The sequence below is a fragment of the Suncus etruscus genome, chromosome Y (assembly GCF_024139225.1).
Source record: "Suncus etruscus isolate mSunEtr1 chromosome Y, mSunEtr1.pri.cur, whole genome shotgun sequence".
NCBI lineage: Eukaryota > Metazoa > Chordata > Mammalia > Eulipotyphla > Soricidae > Suncus > Suncus etruscus.
The window spans coordinates 1,351,520-1,372,133 of record NC_064869.1 but is presented as its reverse complement, the minus strand read 5'-3'; the positions used below and the strand labels follow the sequence as shown (position 1 = coordinate 1,372,133).

Genomic DNA, 20,614 nt, shown 5'->3' with positions numbered 1-20,614 from the left:
CCCCTAACACAATATATGGGGAAAGCTGGCCTCAGGATCAAGGCACCAGAAGCCATCGATCTGTCCGTCCCCTCCCTTTGCTCCTCCTTCCTTGTATAGAGGGGGGAAGCGTGGAGACCCCTAATGAAGTCCACCTGAACCCACAGGACACTCGTTGTGGCACACATGCCAGGCCTAGAGTTCAGGGGGAAATAGGAGAACTGCTGGAGGTCTGCCAAGCCTCCCAGCACCCCCCTCCCAAGCTAGGGAGAATGCATCTGGCATGGAGTGTCTCCTAACCCCAAACCTGGGAAGAGCTGACCTCATAATCAAGGCATCGGATGCCAGATATTTAACTGGCCCCTCCCTTTGCTCCTCCTCCCTAGTATAGAGAGGGGGAAAAGCCTGGAGACCCCTAATGGAGTCCACCTGGAACCCACAGCAGGCCACCCATGGTGGTACTCAGGCTATGCCTTGAGTCCCAAGGGAAATAGGGAAATGGCTGGAGGCCTGCCAACCCTCCAGCACCCCCCAAGCTAGGAAAAATGCCATTCAGCATGGGGTGTCCCCTAACCCCGTACCTAGGAAGAGTTGGCATCCAGGATCAAGGCTCCAGAAGCCAGCTATTTGCCCGGCCCCTCCCTTTGCTCCTCCTTCCTAGTGTAATGAGAAGAGGACGACTGAAGAACCTAATGGAGACCACCTGTAACCCACAGCAGGCCAACTGAGGTGGCACTCAGGCCAGGCCTTGAGTCCAGGGGAAATTGGGGAATGGCTGGAGGCCTACCTAGCCTCTCAGCACCCACAAGCTAGGGAGAATGTCATCCTGCATGGGATGTCCCCTAATCCCATATCTAGGAAAAGCTGGCCTTCAGAATCAAGGCACCGGAAGTCAGCTATCTGCCTGTCCCAACCCCCCATTTGTTCCTCCTCCCTAATATAGAGGGGGGAAGCCTGGAGATCCCTAATGGAGTCCACCTGGAACCCACAGCAGACCACGCAAGGTGGCACTCACCATGCCTAGAGTTCCGTAGAACATTGGGGAACTGCCGGAGGCCTGCCAGCCTCCTAGAACCCCTTAATCTAGGGAGAATGCCATCCAGCATGGGGTGTCCCCTATCCCAAACCTGGGAAGAGCTGGCCTCCAGGATTAAGGCACTGAAAGCCAGCTATCTGCCCGGCCCCTCCCTTTGCTCCTCCTTTCTAGTGTAGAGGGGGGAAACCTGGAGACCCCTAATGGAGACCACCTGGATCCCACTGCAGGTCACTCGAGGTGGCACTCAGGCCAGGCCTAGATTCCAGGGAGAAAAAAGGGAATGACTGTAGGCCTGCCAAGCCCTCCAAGCTCGGGAGAATGCCATCCGGCATGGAGTGTCCCTAACCCCATACCTGAGAAGAGCTGGGCTCCAGGATCAAGGCACCAGAAGCCAGCTATTTGCCCAGCACCTCCCTTTGCTCCTTCTCTTTAAAGAGGGGGGAAAAAGCTTGGAGACCCCTAATGAAGTCCACCTGGAACACAAAGCAGGCCAACCGAGGTGGCACTATGACCAGGCCTAAAGTCCAGGGGGAAATAGAGGAACTTCGGGAGGCTTGCCAAGTCTGCCAGCACCCCCCAAGCTAGAGAGAATGCCATCAGGCATGGGATCTCCCCTAACTGCATACCGGGAAAGAGCTGGCATCCAGGATCAAGACATGGAAGCCAGTTATTTGCCGGCCCCTCTCTTTGTTCCTCCACTCTAGTGTAGAGAGGGGGAGATGCCTGAAGACCCCTAATGATGTCCACCTTGAACCCACAGACCGCCATCATAGGTGGACTAGGCCAGGCTTAAAGTCAAGGGGGAAATAGGGAAATGGCTTAGGCCTGCCAAGCCCCCAAGATAGAGAGAATGGTATCCGGCATTGGAGTGTCCCTGCCCCATACATGGGAAGAGGTGGCCTCCATGGTCAAGGCACCAGAAGCCAACTATCTGCCCAGCCCCTCACTTTGCTCCTTTTCCCTAGTGGGAGAGGGGAAACCTGGAGACCCCTAATGTAGTTCACCTGGAACCCACAGCAGGCCACCTGTTGTGGCACTCATGCAAGGCCTAGTGTCCAGAGGGAAATATGGGAATGGCTGGAGGCCAGCAACGCCTCCTGGCACCACCCAAGCTAGGAAGAATGGCATCCGGAAGGGGTGTTCCCTAACCCCATACCTAGGAAGAACTGGCCTCCAGGATCAAGGCACCAGAAGCCAACTATCTGATCAGCTTCTCCTTTTTTTCTCCTCCTTAGTGTAGAGAGAGGGGGAAGCCTGGAGAACCCTAACGGTGTCCACCTGGAACCCACAGCAGGCCAACCGAGGTGGCATTCAGGCCAGGCCTAGAGTCCCAAGGGAAATAGAGGAATGGCTGGAAGCCTGCCAACCCATCCAGCACCCCTCAAGCTAGGGAGACTGCCATCCAGCATGGGGTGTACCCTAACCCCATACCTGGGAAGAACTGGCATCCAGGATCAAAGCACGGAAGCCAGCTATCTGCCCGTCCTCTCCTTTTGCTCCTCCTCCCTAGTGTAAGGGGGGAATCTGGAGACACCTAATGGAGTACACCTGGAACTCAAAGTAGGCCACTCGAGGTGGCACTCAGGCCAGGCCTAGAGTCCTGTAGGACATTGGGAAACTGCTGGAGGCCTGCCAGCCTCCAAGCACCCCTTAATTTAGGGAGAATGCCATCCAGCATGGGGTGTCCCCTAACCCCATACCTGTGAAGAGCTGGCCTCCAGGATCAAGGCATGGAAGCCAGCTATTTGCCCTGGCCCTCTCTTTGCTCTTCCTTTATAGTGTAGAGTGGGGGTCGACTGAAACCCCTAATGGTGTTCACCTGGAACCCACAGATGGCCACCAGAGGTTTACTCAGGCCAGTCCTAACGTCCAGGGGGAAATAGGGGAACTGCTGAACCCACAGCAGGGCACTCGTTGTGGCACTCATAATAGGCCAAGAGTTCAGGGGGAAATAGGAGAACTGCTGGAGGTCTGCCAAGCCTCCCAGCACACTCCAAGCTAGGGAGAATGCATCCAGCATGGGGTGTCCCCTAACCCCAAACCTGGGAAGATCTGGCCACCAGGATCAAGGCACCAGATGCCAGGTATTAGCCCGGCCCCTCTCTTTGCTCCTCCTCCCTAGTCCAGAGAGGTTGGGAAACCTGGAGACCACTAATGGAGTGCACTGGAACACACTGCAGTCCAATCAAGGTGGCACTCAGGCCTGGATTCTAGGGAGAAAAAAGGGAATGGTTGGAGGCCTGCCAAGCCCCCCAAGCTAGGGAGAATGCCATTTGGCATGGAGTGTCCCTAACCCCATATCTGGGAAGAGCTGGCCTCCAGGATCAAAACACCAGAAGCCAGCTATCTGCCTGGCCCTCCATTTGCTTCTCCTCCCTAGTGTAGAGGTGGGAAGCCTAGAGACCCCTAATGGAGTTCACCTGGACACACAGCAGACCACACGAGGTGGCACTCAGGCCAGGACTAGAGTTTAAGGGGAAATAGTGGAGCCCATCTCTTTGCTCTTCCTCCCTAGTGTAGAGAGGGGGGCAAAGCCTGGAGATTTCTAATGGAGTTACCTGGAATCCACAGCAGGCCACCCAAAGTGGCACTCAGGCAGGCCTAGAGTCCAGGGTAAAATAGGGGAATGGCCGGAGGCCTGCCAAGCCTCCCAGCACCGCCAAGCTAGGGAGAATGCTATCCGGCATGGGGTGGCCCCTAACCCCATACCGGGAAGAACTGGCCTCCAGGATCAAGGCACCAGAAGCCAGCAATCTGCCCTGCTCCTCTCTTTGCTCCTCTATAGTGTAGAGAGGGGGTGAAGCCTCGAGACCCCTAATGGAGTCACCTGGAACCGACAGCTGGCCACCCGAGGTGGCATCTGGCAATGCCTAGAGTCCAGGAGGAAATAGGAAGACGACTGGAGGCCTGCCAAGCCTCCCAGCACCCCTTAAGTTAGGTAGAATGCCATCCAACATGGGGTATTACCTACATATATTTGGGAAAATCTGGCTTCCAGGATCAAGGCACCAGATGCTAGCTATCTGCCCAGCCCTTCCCTTTGCTCCTACTCTCTAGTGTAGAGGGGTGAAGCCTTGAGACCTCTAATGGAGTCCACCTGGAACCCACAGCTGGCCAATAAGTGGCACTCTGGCAAGGCCTAGGGTCCAGTAGGAAATAGGAGAATGGCGGGAGGCCTGCCACGCCTCCCAGCTCCTTTCAAGCTAGGGAGAATGCTATTCGATTTGGGTGTCCCCTCACCCCATACCTTGGAAGAGCTGGCCTTCATGATCAAGGCACCGGAAGCCAGTTATCTGCCCTGCCCCTCCCTTTGCTCCTCCTCCCTAGTGTAGAGGGGGAAGCCTGGAGACCCCTAATGGAGTCCACCTGAAACCCACAGCAGGCCACCCGAGGTGGCACTCAGGCCAGGCTAGAGTCCAGGGGGAAATGGGGGAATGACTAGGGGCCTGCTAAGCCCCCCAAGATAGAGAGGATGCCATCCAGTATGGACTGTCCCTAACACCATACCTGGGAAGAGCTGACCACCAGGATCAAGACACCAAAAGCGGCTATCTGCCTGGCCCCTCCCTTTACTCCTCCTCCTCCCTAGTTTAGAGAGGGGTGGAATCCTGGAGACCCCTAATGAGTCCACCTGGAACCCACAGTATGCAACCTGATGTGGCTCTCAGACCAGGCCTAGAATCCAGGGGAAAATAGGGGAATGGCTGGAGGCCTGCCAAGCCTCCCAGCACCCCCCAAGCTAGGGAGAATGCCATCCGGCATGGATGCCCCCTACCCCATACCTGGTAAGAACTGGCCTCCAGGATCATGGCGCTGGAAGCCAACTATCTGCCCAGCCTCTCCCTTTGCAACTCCTCCTTAGTGTAGAGAGGGGGAAGCCTGGAGACCCCTTATGGAGTCCACCTGGAACCCATAGCAGGCCAACGAAGGTGGCACTCAGGCCAGGCCTAGAGTCTAAGGGGAAATAAGGGAATGACTGGAGTCATGCCAAGCCTCCCAGCACCTCCCAAAATGCCATACAGCATGGGATGTCTCCTAAACTTATACCTGATAAGAGGTGGCCTCCAGGATCAAGGCACCAAAAGCCAACTATCTGCCTGGCTCCTCCCTTTGCCCCTCCTCCCTAGTTTAGATAGTGGGTAGAAGCCTGGAGCCCCCTAATGGAATACATCTGGAATCCACAGCAGGCCACCCATGGTGGTATTCAGGCCAGGCCTTGGGTCCATTTGGAAATAGGGGAAAGACTCGAGGCCTGCAAGCCTCCCAACACCCCCGAAACTAAGAAAAATGGGGTGTCCCCTAACCGCATACCTGGGAAGAGCTGGCCTCCATATTCAAGGCACCAGCAGCCAACTATATGCCCAGACCCACATTTACTCTTCCTCCCTAGTGTAAAGAGGGGTGGGAAGTCTGGAGACCCCTCATGGAGTCCACCTGGAACCCACAGCAGGCCACTGAATTGGCACTCAGACCAGGCCTAGAGTACAGGGGAAATAGGGGAACTGCTGGATGCCTACCAAGACTCCCAGCACCCCCAAGCTAGGAAGAATGCCATCCTGCATGGGATGTCCCCTAATTCCATACTTGGGAAGAGCTGGCCTCCAGGATCAAGTCATCAAAAGCCAACCATTTGCCCAGCCCCTCCCTTTGCTCTTCCTCCCTAATGTAGAGGCGGGGAAAGCCTGGAGACCCTTAAAGGAGTCGACCTGGAAACCACAGCAGGCCACCGAGGTGGAACTCAGGCCAGGCCTAGAGTCCAGGGGAAATAGGGGAACGGCTGGAGTCCTACGAAGCCTCCCAGCACCCCCAAGCTAGGGAGAATGCCATCCTGCATGGGATGTCCCCTAATCTCATATCTGGGAAAACTGGCCTCCAGTTTCAAGGCAGCTATCTGCCCCTCTGCTCCTCCTCCCTAGTGTAGGGCGGGACATTGAGACCCCTAATGGAGTCCACCTGGAACCCAGAGCAGGCCACCCGAGGTAGCAATCAGGCCAGGCTCAGAGTCTGTAGGAAATTGGGGCACTGCTGGAGGCCTGCCAACCTCCCACCACCCCTTAATCTAGAGATAATGCCATCCAGCATGGGGTGTCCCCTAACTCCATACCTGAGAAGAGCTGGCCTCCAGGATCAAGGCACTGGAAGCCAGCTATCTTCCCAGCCCCTCCCTTTGCTCCTCCTCCCTAGTGTAGTGGGGGGAAGCCTGGAGACCCCTAATGAAGTCCATCTGGAACCCACTGCAGACCACCCAAGGTGGCAGTCAGGCCAGGCCTAGATTCCAGACCAAAAAAAAAGGGAATGGCTGGATGCCTGCCAAGCCCCCCTAGCTAGGAAGAATGCCACCCGGCATGGAGTGTTCCTAACCCCGTACCTGGGAAGAGCTGGCCTCCAGGATCAAGGCAGAAGCCAGCTATTTGCCCAGCACCTTCCTTTGCTCCTTCTCCCTAAAGGGTGGGGGAATCCTGGAGACCCCTGGAACTACAGCAGGCCACCCGAGGTGGCTCTAGGCCTGGCCTAGAGTCTAGGGGGAAATAGTGGAATGGCTGGAGGCCTGCCAAGCCTGCCAGCACTCCCCAATCTAGGGAGAATGCCATCCGACATAGGGTGTCCCCTAACTCCATACCTGAAAAGAGGTGGCTTCCAGGATCAAGGCAATGGAAGCCAGCTATCTGCCCACCCCTCCCTTTGCTACTCCTCTCTAGTGTAAAGAGGGGGGGGGGAAGCCTGGAGTCCCCTAATGCAGTTCACCTGGAACCCACAGCTGGCCACCTGAGATGGCATTCGGGCAACGACTAGAGTCCAGGAGGAAATAGGAAAATGGCTGGAGGCCTGCCAAGCCTCCCAGCACCGCTTACGTTAGAGAAAATGCCATCCAGCATGGGGTGTCCCCTAATCATATATTTGGGAAAAGCTGGCTTCCAGGATCTAGGCACCAGAAGCCAGCTATCTGCTCACCCTCTCCCTTTGCTCTCCTCTCTAGTGTAAAGAGGGGGGAAGCCATGAGACCCCTAATGGAGTCCACCTGGAACCCATAGCAGGCCAATCCAGGTGGCACTCCGGCCAGGCCTAGACTCCAAGGGGAAATAGGGGAATGGCTGGAGGCCTTCCAAGCCTCCCAGCACCCCCCAACCTAGGGTAAATGCCATCTGGCATGGGGTGTCTCCGAACTCCATACCTGGTAATAGCTGGCCTCAGGATCAAGGCACCAGAAGCCAGCTATCTGCCCGGCCCCTAACTTTACTCCTCCTCCCTAAAGTAGAGAGGGGGGAAGCCTGGAGACCCCTAATGGAGTCCACCTGGAACCCACAGCAGGCCACCCGTGGTGGTACTCAGGCCAGGCCTAGAGCCCAGAGTGAAATATAGGAATGGCTGGAGGCCTGCCACATATTCCAGCACCACCCAAGCTAGGCAGAATGCCATCCGGCATAGGGTGTCCCGTAACCCCATACCTGGGAAGAGCTGGCCTCCATGATCAAGGCACCAGAAGCAGCTATTTGCCCGACCCCTCCCTTTGTTCCTCTTTTCTAGTGTAGAAGTGGGGGGGGGGGGGAGGCTGGAGACGACTAATGGAGTCCAACTGAAACCCCAGCAGGCCACCCGTGGTGGCACTGAACCAGGCCTAGAGTTCAGGGGAAAATAGGAGAACTGCTGGAGGCCTGCCAAGCCTCCTAGCACCCCCAAGCTAGGGAGAATGGCATCCGGCATGGGATGTCCCCTAACCCCAAACCTAGGAAGAGTTGGCCTTCAGGATCAAGGAACTGGAAGCCAGATATCTGCCCAGCCCCTCACTTTGCTCCTCCTCTCTAGTGTAGAGAAGGGGAGAAGTCTGGAGACCCCTGATGGAGTCCACCTGGAACCCAGAGCAGGCCACCCGTGCTGGTTGCTCAGGACAGGCCTAGAGTCCAGGGTGAAATATGGGAACGGGTTTTGTTTGGTGGTTGTCTTTATTTCTGTAGTTCTTTTGGGATTCCTTTTTGATTTTTTTGTATTGTTGTTTCTCTCCCTTTTCCCTTTTCTTCTCTTAAATGGATATTTATAGTCTCAGAAGGACTCTATCCATTTTTTGCATATTTAATTTTTACTCCATTTTTTTCTTTTCTTCAAACAAAACCACATAACTTGAACCATCTTGTTCCGCCTCTCAAATTTATTGGGAAATAATGACGAGTACCAAGGTCAAATATTTGTATTATTACTAAGTAATAAAAACGATTGGACTTAAACACCAGACCCAAAGCCAACGACAACAGAATCAAAACCCCATGTACAACTAGCTATTCACAGAGAGCAACACTTATACTAGCAGCCTGGGGGGTAAGAGAGGAGAATATGGAATGCATGCTGAAAATGGGAGTGTAGTGAGGACAACATTGGCGGAGGGAATTTTCCTTATTCAATGTCAATATGTACCTAAAATATTACTGTGAAAGATATGTAATCCACTTTGGTCAAAATAAAATTTATAAAAAAATAAAACCAAGCAAGGAGTAAGCCTGAAAACAGCCTAGATCACAGCAGGACACCAGGCAGGGAACAGGGCCATGGCCTTTTATATATTTTTGTGCCCTGATAGAATCAGTCTCAACCCTTAATGGGTGGACTCAGTCTACCCTGTGCAGGCCCTGAGTAAGTTATGCTTACTAAGTCATTTCTTGGATTATGCTTTGTCCTGATGAGATTATATTCAGTTGGGGTTATTATTGGCTGCCTCAAGCATAAAAGCAGAAAATAAGTCAAGCAGCAAAGCAGAAAAAAGTCCAGGAGGAAAGAAGGAATCCAGGCTGAGAGCAAAGCAAGAAGCCAGAAATTGAGCAAATACACAACAGAAATTAGGCTCCCCTCCTTGTTTGTAGTCATCCTACCCTTGTAGATCTCTAAATAAATTCTGTGTGCTTATGCCTCTCCTGTCTTTTTCTGGGTCGTGACATTTTATTTGCTAGGGCCTTTCTTACCTGCACAATACCAGGGAGGGAGCAAAACAGGAAACAGGGCAGAAGCAAAGCAGGAAACCAGGCATCAAGCAAAGCAGCAGCCTTCTATGTCATGTTTTGTTTTTGCCCAAACATAAGTCATGAATTAAGCTGCACACTTTGTGGGCAGTCAACCTACCCTGTCAGAGCCCTGAACAATTATGTTCTATGAGCATTTCTAGGCATTTCTTGGTCCTGATAAAATTATGTATGTTTGGGACTTTCCTTTACTGCCTAATAAAAGCAGGAAACCAGGATAAAAGCAAAGAAGAAAACAAGGCTTTGAGCAAAAAGTGATACAAGGCAAGGAATAATTTAGGTAACCAGGCATGAAACAAAAACAAACAAACAAACAAACAAACAAACAAAACACAAGGCAAGAATCAGGCTTTACTTTTTGAGTCCTGAAGAAATGATGTCTACTGAGGTTCTTCTTAGCTTGATTTTGTTCTGACTCTGATTCTGCTGGGGCCATTCTTGAATGCCTCATGCAGAAAAGCAAGAAACCTGGCAAAAATCAAAGCAGGAAACTTGGCAGGATCAAAACTGGAAACCATGCCAAAAACAAAACAGATATCATGGCAGGGAGCAAAGCAGAAAGAAAAGCATTTTGCAAAGCAGGAAAACCGGGAAAGTAGGATGGCAGGAGTCATGCTTTACCCCTTTTTGGTGGTCAGCCCACCCTGTGCTGAGCACTGAAGAAAATATGTCAACTGAAGCCTTTCTTGACTTATTCTGTCTCCTGACAAGATTATGTCTGCCTGAGCCTTTGCCAAAAAGCATAAAACCAAGCAAGGAGCAAAAGTAAAGCAAGAATCCAGGCAGGAAAAGAAGACACAAAAAAAAAATAAAAAAAACACCAATAACAAAACCAAAATAAGTTATTTTGTGCTGTTTCTTTTTTTTTTCCTGCATAGACACAGTAAATATTGGGGAATTAGAAAGGAAATTCCCTTGGCCTAAGAGATACAGGGTTCTCCACCCTTGAAGTATACCACCATGGGAATAACTACAGATTCCATACATTTTCATTTATTCTCCCCTGGGTACTTTTGTGATGTATGGGAAACATCTGCTGATCATGGATGATGAAATCAAACCTCTGTATCTAGAGATCTTGGAATCTGCACAGGTCAAAGAATGGAGCCTATGATGAAGTCTTTCTTTACGATTCTAGAAGTTCTGTTCCATCATTGTGGTTTTTTTTTTTTTTTTTGGTTTTTGGGCCACACCCTGTGACGCTCAGGGGTTACTCCTGGCTATGCGCTCAGAAGTTGCTCCTGGCTTCTTGGGGGACCATATGGGACGCCGGGGGATCGAACCGCGGTCCGTCCTAGGCTAGCGCAGGCAAGGCAGGCACCTTACCTCCAGCGCCACCGCCCGGCCCCAATCATCATTGTGGTTTTAATCAATCATTTGTAGATGCTGGACTTGGTTTTTGTACTGGTCCTAGAATGAAGCCTAGGATAGAGTCATTATGTTTCCAGAACACCTGTTCAGTTGCAGTTGTCTCAGTCTGACCTCTGGAATTAGAGATCTTGGTTGTTGTACAATCGTAGGCCAAATCTTAGACTAGGGCTTTTTTTATTGGTCCCAGGAGATGTTCTGCCCAGTTGTGGTTGTCACCATCAGTCTTCTGTAGATAGTGATCTTGGCTTTTGCACAGATCAAAGGATGACAAGTTTTCTGATTTCACCTTATTGTTAGATGGTGAGGTAAGACAAACTGCTCTTAGGTCAAGTTGTTGCCATTTTCTTTGTCAAGATATCATAATCAAAACTGGCGCATGTTGGTGTCAAAGCAGTATTAAAATGTCTCAGAGGGAGTTTGATTCCTGGAGCTATTGCAGAGAACAGCTCTATGTCTGGGATCTAGGGATCTGGATGGTTGCTGTCTAATCACCTGGAGTCTAAGTTGGGTCCACATGACATATGTTCAAGGTGGGAGGTACCCCTGTATTGTAGAAAGGTATGTGTTCTCCCTTGTAGATATGAGTTTGTTTCTATACATAAAATCCCCCTTTTTAGTATGCCTTTGCAGGAAGAAATGGTGCTATATTATATTGCTGGAGCATTTGGGGGTGGGAGTGTCAGGCACCATCCTCTCTGTGCTCTCGTTTTGAACTATTTTCCCAGGCAAGACTTTTTATTGTAATTTTTTGTATGAAGCAAAACCAAAAGAGGTGAAGTTAAGAAAGAGAAGACATTAGACAAGACAAAAAATAAGAATATATATATACATATATATATATAAAGAAAAATTTTTAATGAGTTAAAAGAAGTATTAAGGAAACAAAGTGATGCAGGAGACTACCCTACATTTGGGAAAAACAGGTTAAGAGGTAGGTCTTAAACTTATAAAGGAAATATAGGCTTCCCCATTGTCTTTTTAGATTTTCTTGTGGGTATGGACTCCAGGGCACATTTTCATTTCACACCCTAGTCTCCTTGAGATTGAGAAAAGATTTGTAGCAGAGAGGTTTTGGGTACAGTTCTTGTACTGGGGATCCTTCTGGAACCAAGTATCATACCAAACAACAGTCCATATTTGTTGAGAAAGTGAGGAGGGCCACACTGTATGAACATACAGGGGTGTTGGTTTTAGTTTCTTGCCAAATACAAAGTGTGGGTCTGAGAGAGTGTCCCTTCACTTGGGTGCTGAGTAATGGCTTATTGGAGTAGGCAGTCGGTCTTGATACCTAATGGGTTAAGAACTGAGGGTAAAGAGTTTTAATAAGGTGAGATATTAGGTTGGGATTGAAGGGTGAAGGGATAAAAAGATTTCAGAAGGGGAATGAAAGGGAATAGTATATATGAGGAGAATTATACACTTTAGGCAAAGGTTGTTTACAATTTACGTTTGATTCTCTTGGTGGAGTCATCTATGTGCTCATGCCCACATAGAAACATACAATAGTTAGCTTAGGTATAGCTTAAGAAAAAGAGGAGGGGAGAGCAAGAAATAAGAGAATAGAAATAGGTAAATATAATAAAAAAAGTAAAGAAACTAATAAATCTACTAAGAGAGATTGGGCCAGTGTGTCAAAGTTGGGAGGTTTTCTTAAATTCTAGGGATTAGTGATGGGGTTGGGTCTTCCGAAATGAGGGTTTCAGGACTATGTGATGATTGGAGCAGTTTAGAATACACATAGGTTTTGCATCTTGAGTACTAAACAATTGTTAATGAGGTCTATCTATGTAGGTGATTACTCTATGTAGTATTGTCCGCTGCACCTTATGTATCAAATGTCCTTTCCTAAAGAGAGTAACAGTCTGTTTTTTATTTGACATAGATTGAACTGATGATAATGAGGAACAGGTAGAAGAAAAGAAAAAGTTGTGTGGAGTGAAGAAAAGAGAAAGGAGATTTAATTTGACTAAATGTGCTCAATGAGTAGGTCCTATAAGTCTGTGGTTCACAGTTAACTGGTTCCATGGTCTGGCTGATCACATGCTTCAGGTACTAATAGAGGCCATAACCCAGAGATAAATGTATATTAAAGTGTTTTATCAAGACATTTTCAAAATGCAAACTGAGTATGTTATCTAGTGTAACTTGGAACCAAAGTATAAACTTAAGTTGTCTGCCCTTTGTATCCAAGAAATCCTGTGGATAGAAAATCTGAGGTTACCATCTCATAGCACAGAGATTGGTACACATCACAAAGAATGATAACAATCAGTACTGGCGGGGATGTAGAGAGAAAGTTTAGTCCAACCTTTATGGAAAGCGATATGGAGATTTCTCCAAAAAAACTGAAAATTTAGCTCCCATTTGACCCAGCTATAACACTCCTAGGAATATACTCTAGGAACACAAGAAAACAATACAAAAATTCCTTCCTTTCACCTTTATTTATTGCAGCACTATTCACTATAGCCAGGCTTTGTCAACAATCAAGATGCACTTCAACAGATGAATGGCTAAAGAAACTGTGGTACATATACACAATGGAACATTATGCAGCCATCAGGAGAGATAGTCATGAAATTTTAGTATTCATGGAATCTATCTTGCTAAGTGAATTAAGTCAGAGGGAGATAGATAGACGCAGAATAGTCTCACTCATCTATGGGTTTTAAGAAAAATAAAAGTCATTTTTGCAACAATTATCAAAGATAAATTCAGGAGGGTTGGAACTTCCAGCTCACTCCATGAAGCTCATCACAGAGTGGTGAGTGCAGTTATAGAAATAACTACACTAAGAGCTACCATAACCATGTGAATGAATGAGGGAACTGAAAAGCTTGTCTAGAATACAGGTGGGGGTGGGGTGGGATGGAGGGAGATTTGGGATATTGGTGGTGGAAATATTGCACTGGTGAAGGGGGGTGTTCTTTACATGACTGAAACCTAATCACAATCATATTTGTAATCAAGATGTTTAAATAAAGATATTATATATAAAAAAGAAAACCTGAGGTTAAAAGATTAAGGCATTTAACATATTGTTATAAAACGCTTTGGCTGGAGTCACTGACTTCCCATTGTATTCTTTACCTGTGATCCTGTAGTAAAAGGCTGATTATATACCCGTTCTCTTTATTCTATTCTTTCAGCTGTTATTGGTTTCTTTATTGTATAATGTGTAGTCTAGGCTTTGTGTTGTTCATCTTCCACTTGTTTTGGGCACTACTTCCCAGTAAATGTTGACAATTACAGTTTATGGAGTTTCTACTCTGTTAATCCGTTGTATTTGTTTATAAAGTATTACATATATATGGTGTATATTCTAGGTACTTCAGAATAGTGCTATAATTTTGCATTTATCTTTCATCATCTGGCTTCATTTAACATAATATTTTATAGATCCATCCCTGTTGCAGCAAAGTCTATGACTCTATCATTTCTAACTGCTATGTGTACTCCATTGTGTATAAATACCACATCTTCATGATCCAATCATCTGTTGTTGAACATCAAGGTTGGTTTCAAATTTTGGCAATTGCACTGAATGCTAGAATAAATAGTGGGGTGCATATACTTTGGGATGCATGTCCTTCTGACTTGGGGATATATACCCAGGAGAGCAAATGCTGGGTCATATGGCAGCTCAATTCTTTTTTTTTTTAATTTTTTATTTAACCAACTTCATTACATACATGATTGTATTTGGGTTTCAGTATTATAAAGAACACCACCCATCACCAATGTCCCAAATCTCCCTCCTAACCACCCAAACCCCGCCTGTATTCTAGACAGGCTTTCTATTTCCCTTGTACATTCTCATTATTAGGATAGTTCAAATCGTAGTTATTTCTCTAACTAAACTCATCCCTGTTTGCGGTGAGCTTCATGAGGTGAGCTGTAACTTCCAGCTTTTTTCTCTTTTGTGCATGAAAATTATTATTGCAAAAATGTCTCATTTTTCTTAAAACCCATAGATGAGTGAGACCATTCTGCATCTTTCTCTCTCTCTCTGACTTATTTCACTCAGTATAATAGATTCTATTGTGTATATGTACCAGTTTTTTTAGCCATTCATCTGTTGAAGGGTATCTTGGCTGTTTCTAGAGTCTTGCTATGGTAAATAGTGCTGCAGTGAATATAGGTGTAAGGAAGGGATTTTTGTATTGTATTTTTGTGTTCCTAGGGTATATTTCTAGGAGTGGTATAGCTGGATCGTATGGGAGATCGATTTCGGGATTTAGGAGGAACCTCCATATTGCTTTCAATAAAGGTTGAACTAGACGGCATTCCCAACAGCAGTGGATAACAGTTCCTTTCTCTCCACATCCCTGCTAACACTGCTTGTTCTCATTCTTTGTGATGTGTGCCAATCTCTGGGGTGTGAGGTAGTACCTCATAGTTGTTTTGATTTGCATCTCCCTGATGATTAGTGATGTGGAGCATTTTTTCATGTGTCTTTTGGCCATATGTATTTCTTCTTTGTCAAAGTGTCTGTCCATTTCTTCCCATTTTTTGATGGGATTCGATGTTTTTTTCTTGTAAAGTTCTGTCAGTGCCTTGTATATTTTGGAGATTATCCCCTTATCTGATGGGTATTGGGTGAATAGTTTCTCCCACTCAGTGGGGGGCTCTTGTATTCTGGGTGCTATTTCTTTGAGGCGCAGAAGCTTCTCAGTTCAATATATTCCCATCTGTTAATTTCTACTTTCAGTTGCTTGGAAAGTGCAGTTTCCTCCTTGAAGATGCCTTTTGTCTCAATGTCCTGGAGTGTTTTTACCTATGTGCTGTTCTATATATCTAATGGTTTCGGGTCTGGTATTGAGGTCTTTCATCCATTTGGATTTTACCTTCATACATGATGTTAGCTGGGGGTCTAAGTTCAATTTTTTGCAAGTGGCTAGCCAGTTGTGCCAACACCACTTGTTGAAGAGGCTTTCTTTGCTCCATTTAGGATTTCTTGCTCCTTTATCAAAAATTAGGTGATTGTATGTCTGGGGGAACATTCTCTGAGTAGTCAAGCCTATTCCACTGATCTGAGGACCTTTCTTTATTCCGATACCATGCTGTTTTGATAACTATTGCTTTGTAGTACAGTTTAAAGTTGAGAAAAGTAATTCCTCCCATATTCTTTTTCCCAATGATTGCTTTAGCTATTTGAGGGTGTTTATTGTTCCATATGAATTTCAAATGTGCCTGATCCACTTCTTTGAAGAATGTCATGGGTATCTTTAGAGGGATCACATTAAATCTGTACAATGCTTTGGGGAGTATTGTCATTTTAATTATGTTAATCCTGCCAATCCATGAGCAGGGTGTGTGCTTCCATTTCCGCGTGTCCTCTCTTATTTCTTGCAGTAGAGTTTTATAGTTTTCTTTGTATAGGTCCTTCACATTTTTAGTCAAGTTGATTCCAAGATATTTGAGTTTGTGTAGCACTATTGTGAATGGGGTTGTTTTCTTGATGTCCATTTCTTCCTTATTACTATTGGTGTATAGAAAGGCCATTTATTTTTTTGTGTTAATTTTGTAGCCTGTCACCTTGCTATATGAATCTATTGTTTCTAGAATCTTTTCGGTAGAGACTTTAGGGTTTTCTAAGTAGAGTATCATGTCATCTGCAAACAATGAGAGCTTGACTTCTTCCTTTCCTATCTGGATTCCCTTGATATCTTTTTCTTGCCTAATCACTACAGCGAGTACTTCCAGTGCTATGTTGAATAGGAGTGGTGAGAGAGGACAGCCTTGTGTTGTGCCAGAATTTAAAGAAAAGGCTTTCAGTTTTTCTCTATTGAGGACAATATTTGCCTCTGGCTTGTGGTAGATGGCCTTAACTATATTGAGAAAGGTTCCTTCCATTCCCATCTTGCTGAGTTTTGATCAAAATGGGTGTTGGACCTTATCAAATGCTTTCTCTGTGTATATTGATATGATCATGTAATTTTTATTTTTGTTGTTGATGTTGTGTATTATGTTGATAGATTTACAGATGTTAAACCAGCCTTGCATTCCTGGGATGAAACCTACTTGGTGTAGGGTGGATGTTATAATAGGGAGTTTGGATTGTGTAATTTGTCTAAGTAGCTAATTTAGTATTGATTTTGTTTGTGCAAATAATGTGTGTTCGTTTTTGTTTGAGAATGTTTTTAGTCTTCCCTCCTATATGAATGAGAGTTTTGCTGGGTAATGGACTCAATGTTGGAAATTTCATTCAGTCATTATAATGTCTTCTTGCTTGAATTGTTTCAAATGGGAGATCTGGTTTGATTCTTATGTTCCATCCTTTGTATATATTTTTTCTCCCTTTTTGCTTTAAGCAGTTCATATTTCTTTTCTTTTTTTTGCCATTTGGATTACTATATGTCTTAGTGTTGGTTTTTTAGGGTCTATTTTTACCTGGATTTGCACTGAAGGCTCTTTCCAGAGGATAGGAAAGTTTTCTACTATTATTTTCCTGACCACTTATTTTTTCCCCTTTCCCTATTTCCTCCTTTTCTGGTATATCTATGATTCTTAGATTATTTATTTTGTCTTTGTTTATTAAATACTAAACATTTTCTTCCAGTGCTTTACCTTTTATTTCCTTGTTGGCTTCTTTGTCAATTTTGTTTGCAGTTTTTCTTCGAGTTCTTCTTTGTGATTCTCCAACTGTGTGATTCTACAAATATGGCTTTCTAAGACATTTTTTATTTTCTTTTATTCTATTTGTATGGAATATCTGATGTTCTGTAACAGTTTTTTAAGTTGATTTGTTCATGTATGGATTTCTTGTACTCAATGGTTAGTGATTCTTTAATTTCTTTTACCATGGCTTGCATTTCTTTTGCCATGTCTGCTTTTAGGTCTTCTTATATTGGGCTTATGCGTTTTGGTGAACTTGGAAACTTGTTAGGATTTCTCTCCATATCCCTAGTTGTTAGTGTCTTACCTATATTTCTTTGCATTTATTGGTTTGGCTTGAAGTACAATGCCTTCAGATTTCAGCCCTCTTTTGCCACATGTGGTATGGTGCTGGGTTCCTTCTCTGAAGTGCGGTTCTATGTGCGTATGCTTGCTGAGTTCGCTGAGGTTTGGCCCCTCCCACTGTCTCCAGTTGAGTCAGGGTCAATCGCACCTCCCACTCTTCCTGCCAGTCAATGCAGTTCAGCTACTAGCTACAATGGTGGAGTGCCAAGTTGTATCTAGATCATTCACCCCTCCTCCACTCTGGAGTCAGCATAGCCCCAGTCTGAGCCCCCAATGGTCGGCACTCACCACTCCCCCTTCTTCCCCTCTCTGGATCAATATTCAGTTTCTTAACCCCTTATAGGGTCACAACAGAGAAAGTAAACTCTGAAGTAGAAAAAGGAAACTAAAATTGAACTTATGTAATGTTTTCATTAGAATAAAACTTGACTTTTTATTTGGGTTTTTACTCTATATGCTGCCAAAAGAATGTATTCAGCAATAATCATTTACTATAGTAAATACTGTTAGATATTGAAAAGATTTAAAGAGATTACTTTGAACAAATATGCATACTTGTTTAAGTAGTAATTAAAACTATTAGAGGTGAAAAATTAAAAATTTATTTTATGCTCAGTAATCATATAATACATATTCATATATGAAATATGTAATCAATTAGGGAAATAAACAACTAAATTATACATTAAGTCTTTAAAACTCAAACTGTGGAAATTAAGCATCAAATAATTTTAATAAATTTTTGTTCAAAGCTGTTTTACTTATACAAACATACAAAGAAAAGTGTTCAAAATAACAGACACTTAATATTAACACTAAGTAAATTAAAAATAAAACAAAATTCCATTCCCAATTACTTTAAAGTCATAAATATATTACATAGAAAGCATAAATTTGTAATAAGATTAGAAACCAAACCCACAAATCTAAATATTATTTATTGGTCTCTTTAGTATAAGACTATTCCTTTTTTGTTTTCTTGCTTATATTTTTTGTTTATTGCCATACCCAGAATGCTCAGCATTTACTCTTGGCTCTGCACACAAGGATCATTGCTGGTAGACATAGGGGACATAAACAGTGCTAGATGTTAAACCTTGGTTGTCTGTTTGCAAAGAAATAGCATAATCCACTGTACTATGGCTCTGGACAAATTATTTTAAAGTTTTTATATTTCAATCAACAGGATAATCACTGTGGATAATCATAATATGGAAAAGACATAAAGCAATAAAATTGTGATTTAATATCTGCAGTTTAATTGTGATCTAATATCTGCAGTTGAGGGGCAGGGAGCTGAAGTGAATGTGCAGCAGTAGGTTATTTTTCTTGAACAGAGCTGACAAGGTTCTAAGTTTGTTCAATACTCCGCATCCCATATGGTCCCTCAGCCAGGAGCGATTTCTCAGTGCATAGCCAGGAGCAAACCCCTGAGTGTCAATAAAAGCTAAGGGGCCACAGTAACAGCCAATCAGATAGGGCTTTGCCTTACACAGAACAGACCCAGTTCCACCCCTAGTACTTGAGCACACTGGAGTAAACCTGAGCACTGCCAGGCATGGCCCCAAAACCAAACCAAACTAAACAAAGGTTGATTGAAGATTTTAAATTAAATTAATAACATCCTATTTCTGAAGTAGTAAGTTGGAACAAATGAGCAATTAGCTACCAAATAGAAAAACATAAAAATAGCATGTCTTCAAGTTAGCAACTTGTTGAAAACATATGTTTTATTCAAGATCTTAAAATAGATGATTTTAAGAAAAGCTGACTTTTTTTGGTAAATACTCTGTGCAGAGGCAGTTCTCCTAAGTCCAGATGATTCAGATTATATCCTTGGAAGGATGCATAGAAAGCTTTTAGAAATTAGTTGTACAGAACTTTACAGAAAAAAAGGAAAATTTCATTTAGCATTCCTGATCCATTATCAAGATGAGGATGGTAATGAAGAAGCCTAAAATTAAAAATATAGAACATATTAGTTTTACGTACTAATCTTTAATCATTCTTCAACAAGTCTATAAACATACATTTATCTGTTGAGTGAAAACAGTGCATTTGAAAAAAGTTTTAACTATAAAATAATAAGCTATTATCATGACCAAAGGGAAGAAAAAAGTTTCTAAAGGAACTGTTTAGGCACAATTGTATTAAATAAAAAATTAAAAGGCATCTTGTGAAAGAATTACTTAAAAATTTAATTACACCAGTTCTGCAGACACAACAGCAAGTAGGGCACTTATCTTGCATATCTTATAAGGCCTGCTTAGGTTCTATCATGTTACCTTATACGGTCCATCAAAACCAGCCAGGAGTGATCCCTAAGAGCAGAGCCAGAAGAAAGCTTGGGGTGGCCCCATAAGAAAGAAAAAAGAGGGGCCAGGCGGTGGCGCAAGAGGTAAGGTGCCTGCCTTGCCTGCGCTAGCCTTGGACGGACCGCGGTTCGATCCCCCGGCGTCCCATATGGTCCCCCAAGCCAGAAGCAACTTCTGAGCGCATAGCCAGGAGTAACCCCTGAGCGTCAACGGGTGTGGCCCAAAAACCAAAAAAAAAAAAAAAAAAAAAGAAAGAAAAAAGAAAATTTAACTACTTTTTATGAGACAATTTGTTATTAGTATCATAATACATTTGTTTTCAAACTAAACATGCCAAGAATCACAAAAATGTAAAAGACATCAAATTAAAAATTTGAAAAATTGGGTCAGAGCAACATAAAGTAGGCAGGGTGCGTGCTTGCAGAATATCATTCCATGCTTGATCTGACAGCACATGATGCCACCCTGAAACTTTCAGCAGAAATTCTGAGCACAGAGTTATGGTGATGTCCCTGGATTCAGGAAGTCTGATGTCATATCTCCCTTCCTTTTCCCTCCCTCCATCTCTCCCACACTTTCTCTCTCTCTCTGTCTCTGTCTGTCTCTCTGTCTCTCTGTCTCTCTCTCTCTCTCTCTCTCTCCCTCTCCCCTCACAGGTACTGGATATGGCTGCAGCCCAGGTACTACATGTGGCTGCAGCATTGGAAAGGCTCATGGGGAGCATTAAACTCTAACTAAAACAACTGTGAATATCCACAAGGTTAGCACAACAACAAATGACAGACTTTATACCTTAAAAAAATTAAGGGATCGCAGAGATAGCATGGAGACATGGAGGCATTTGCCTTGCATACAGGAGGACAGTGGTTTGAATCCCAGCATCCCATATAGTCCTGCGAGCCAGCTAGGAGTTATTTCTGAGTTTAGAGCCAAGAAGTAATACC

At 44.9% G+C, this 20,614-nt stretch overlaps 1 protein-coding gene across 1 annotated transcript in view; it reads right to left on the bottom strand.

Moving 5' to 3' along the window:
- Positions 1 to 1,410: 1,410 nt before the first annotated feature.
- Positions 1,411 to 20,614, bottom strand: part of LOC126000414 (lysine-specific demethylase 6A-like) — a 199,751-nt gene continuing 180,547 nt past the window's right edge. The window contains 4 exon segments of the mRNA XM_049767715.1: positions 1,411 to 1,532; positions 1,642 to 1,803; positions 2,765 to 2,877; positions 3,725 to 3,885. Of these exon segments, the coding sequence (XP_049623672.1) occupies positions 1,411 to 1,532; positions 1,642 to 1,803; positions 2,765 to 2,877; positions 3,725 to 3,885 (558 nt within the window).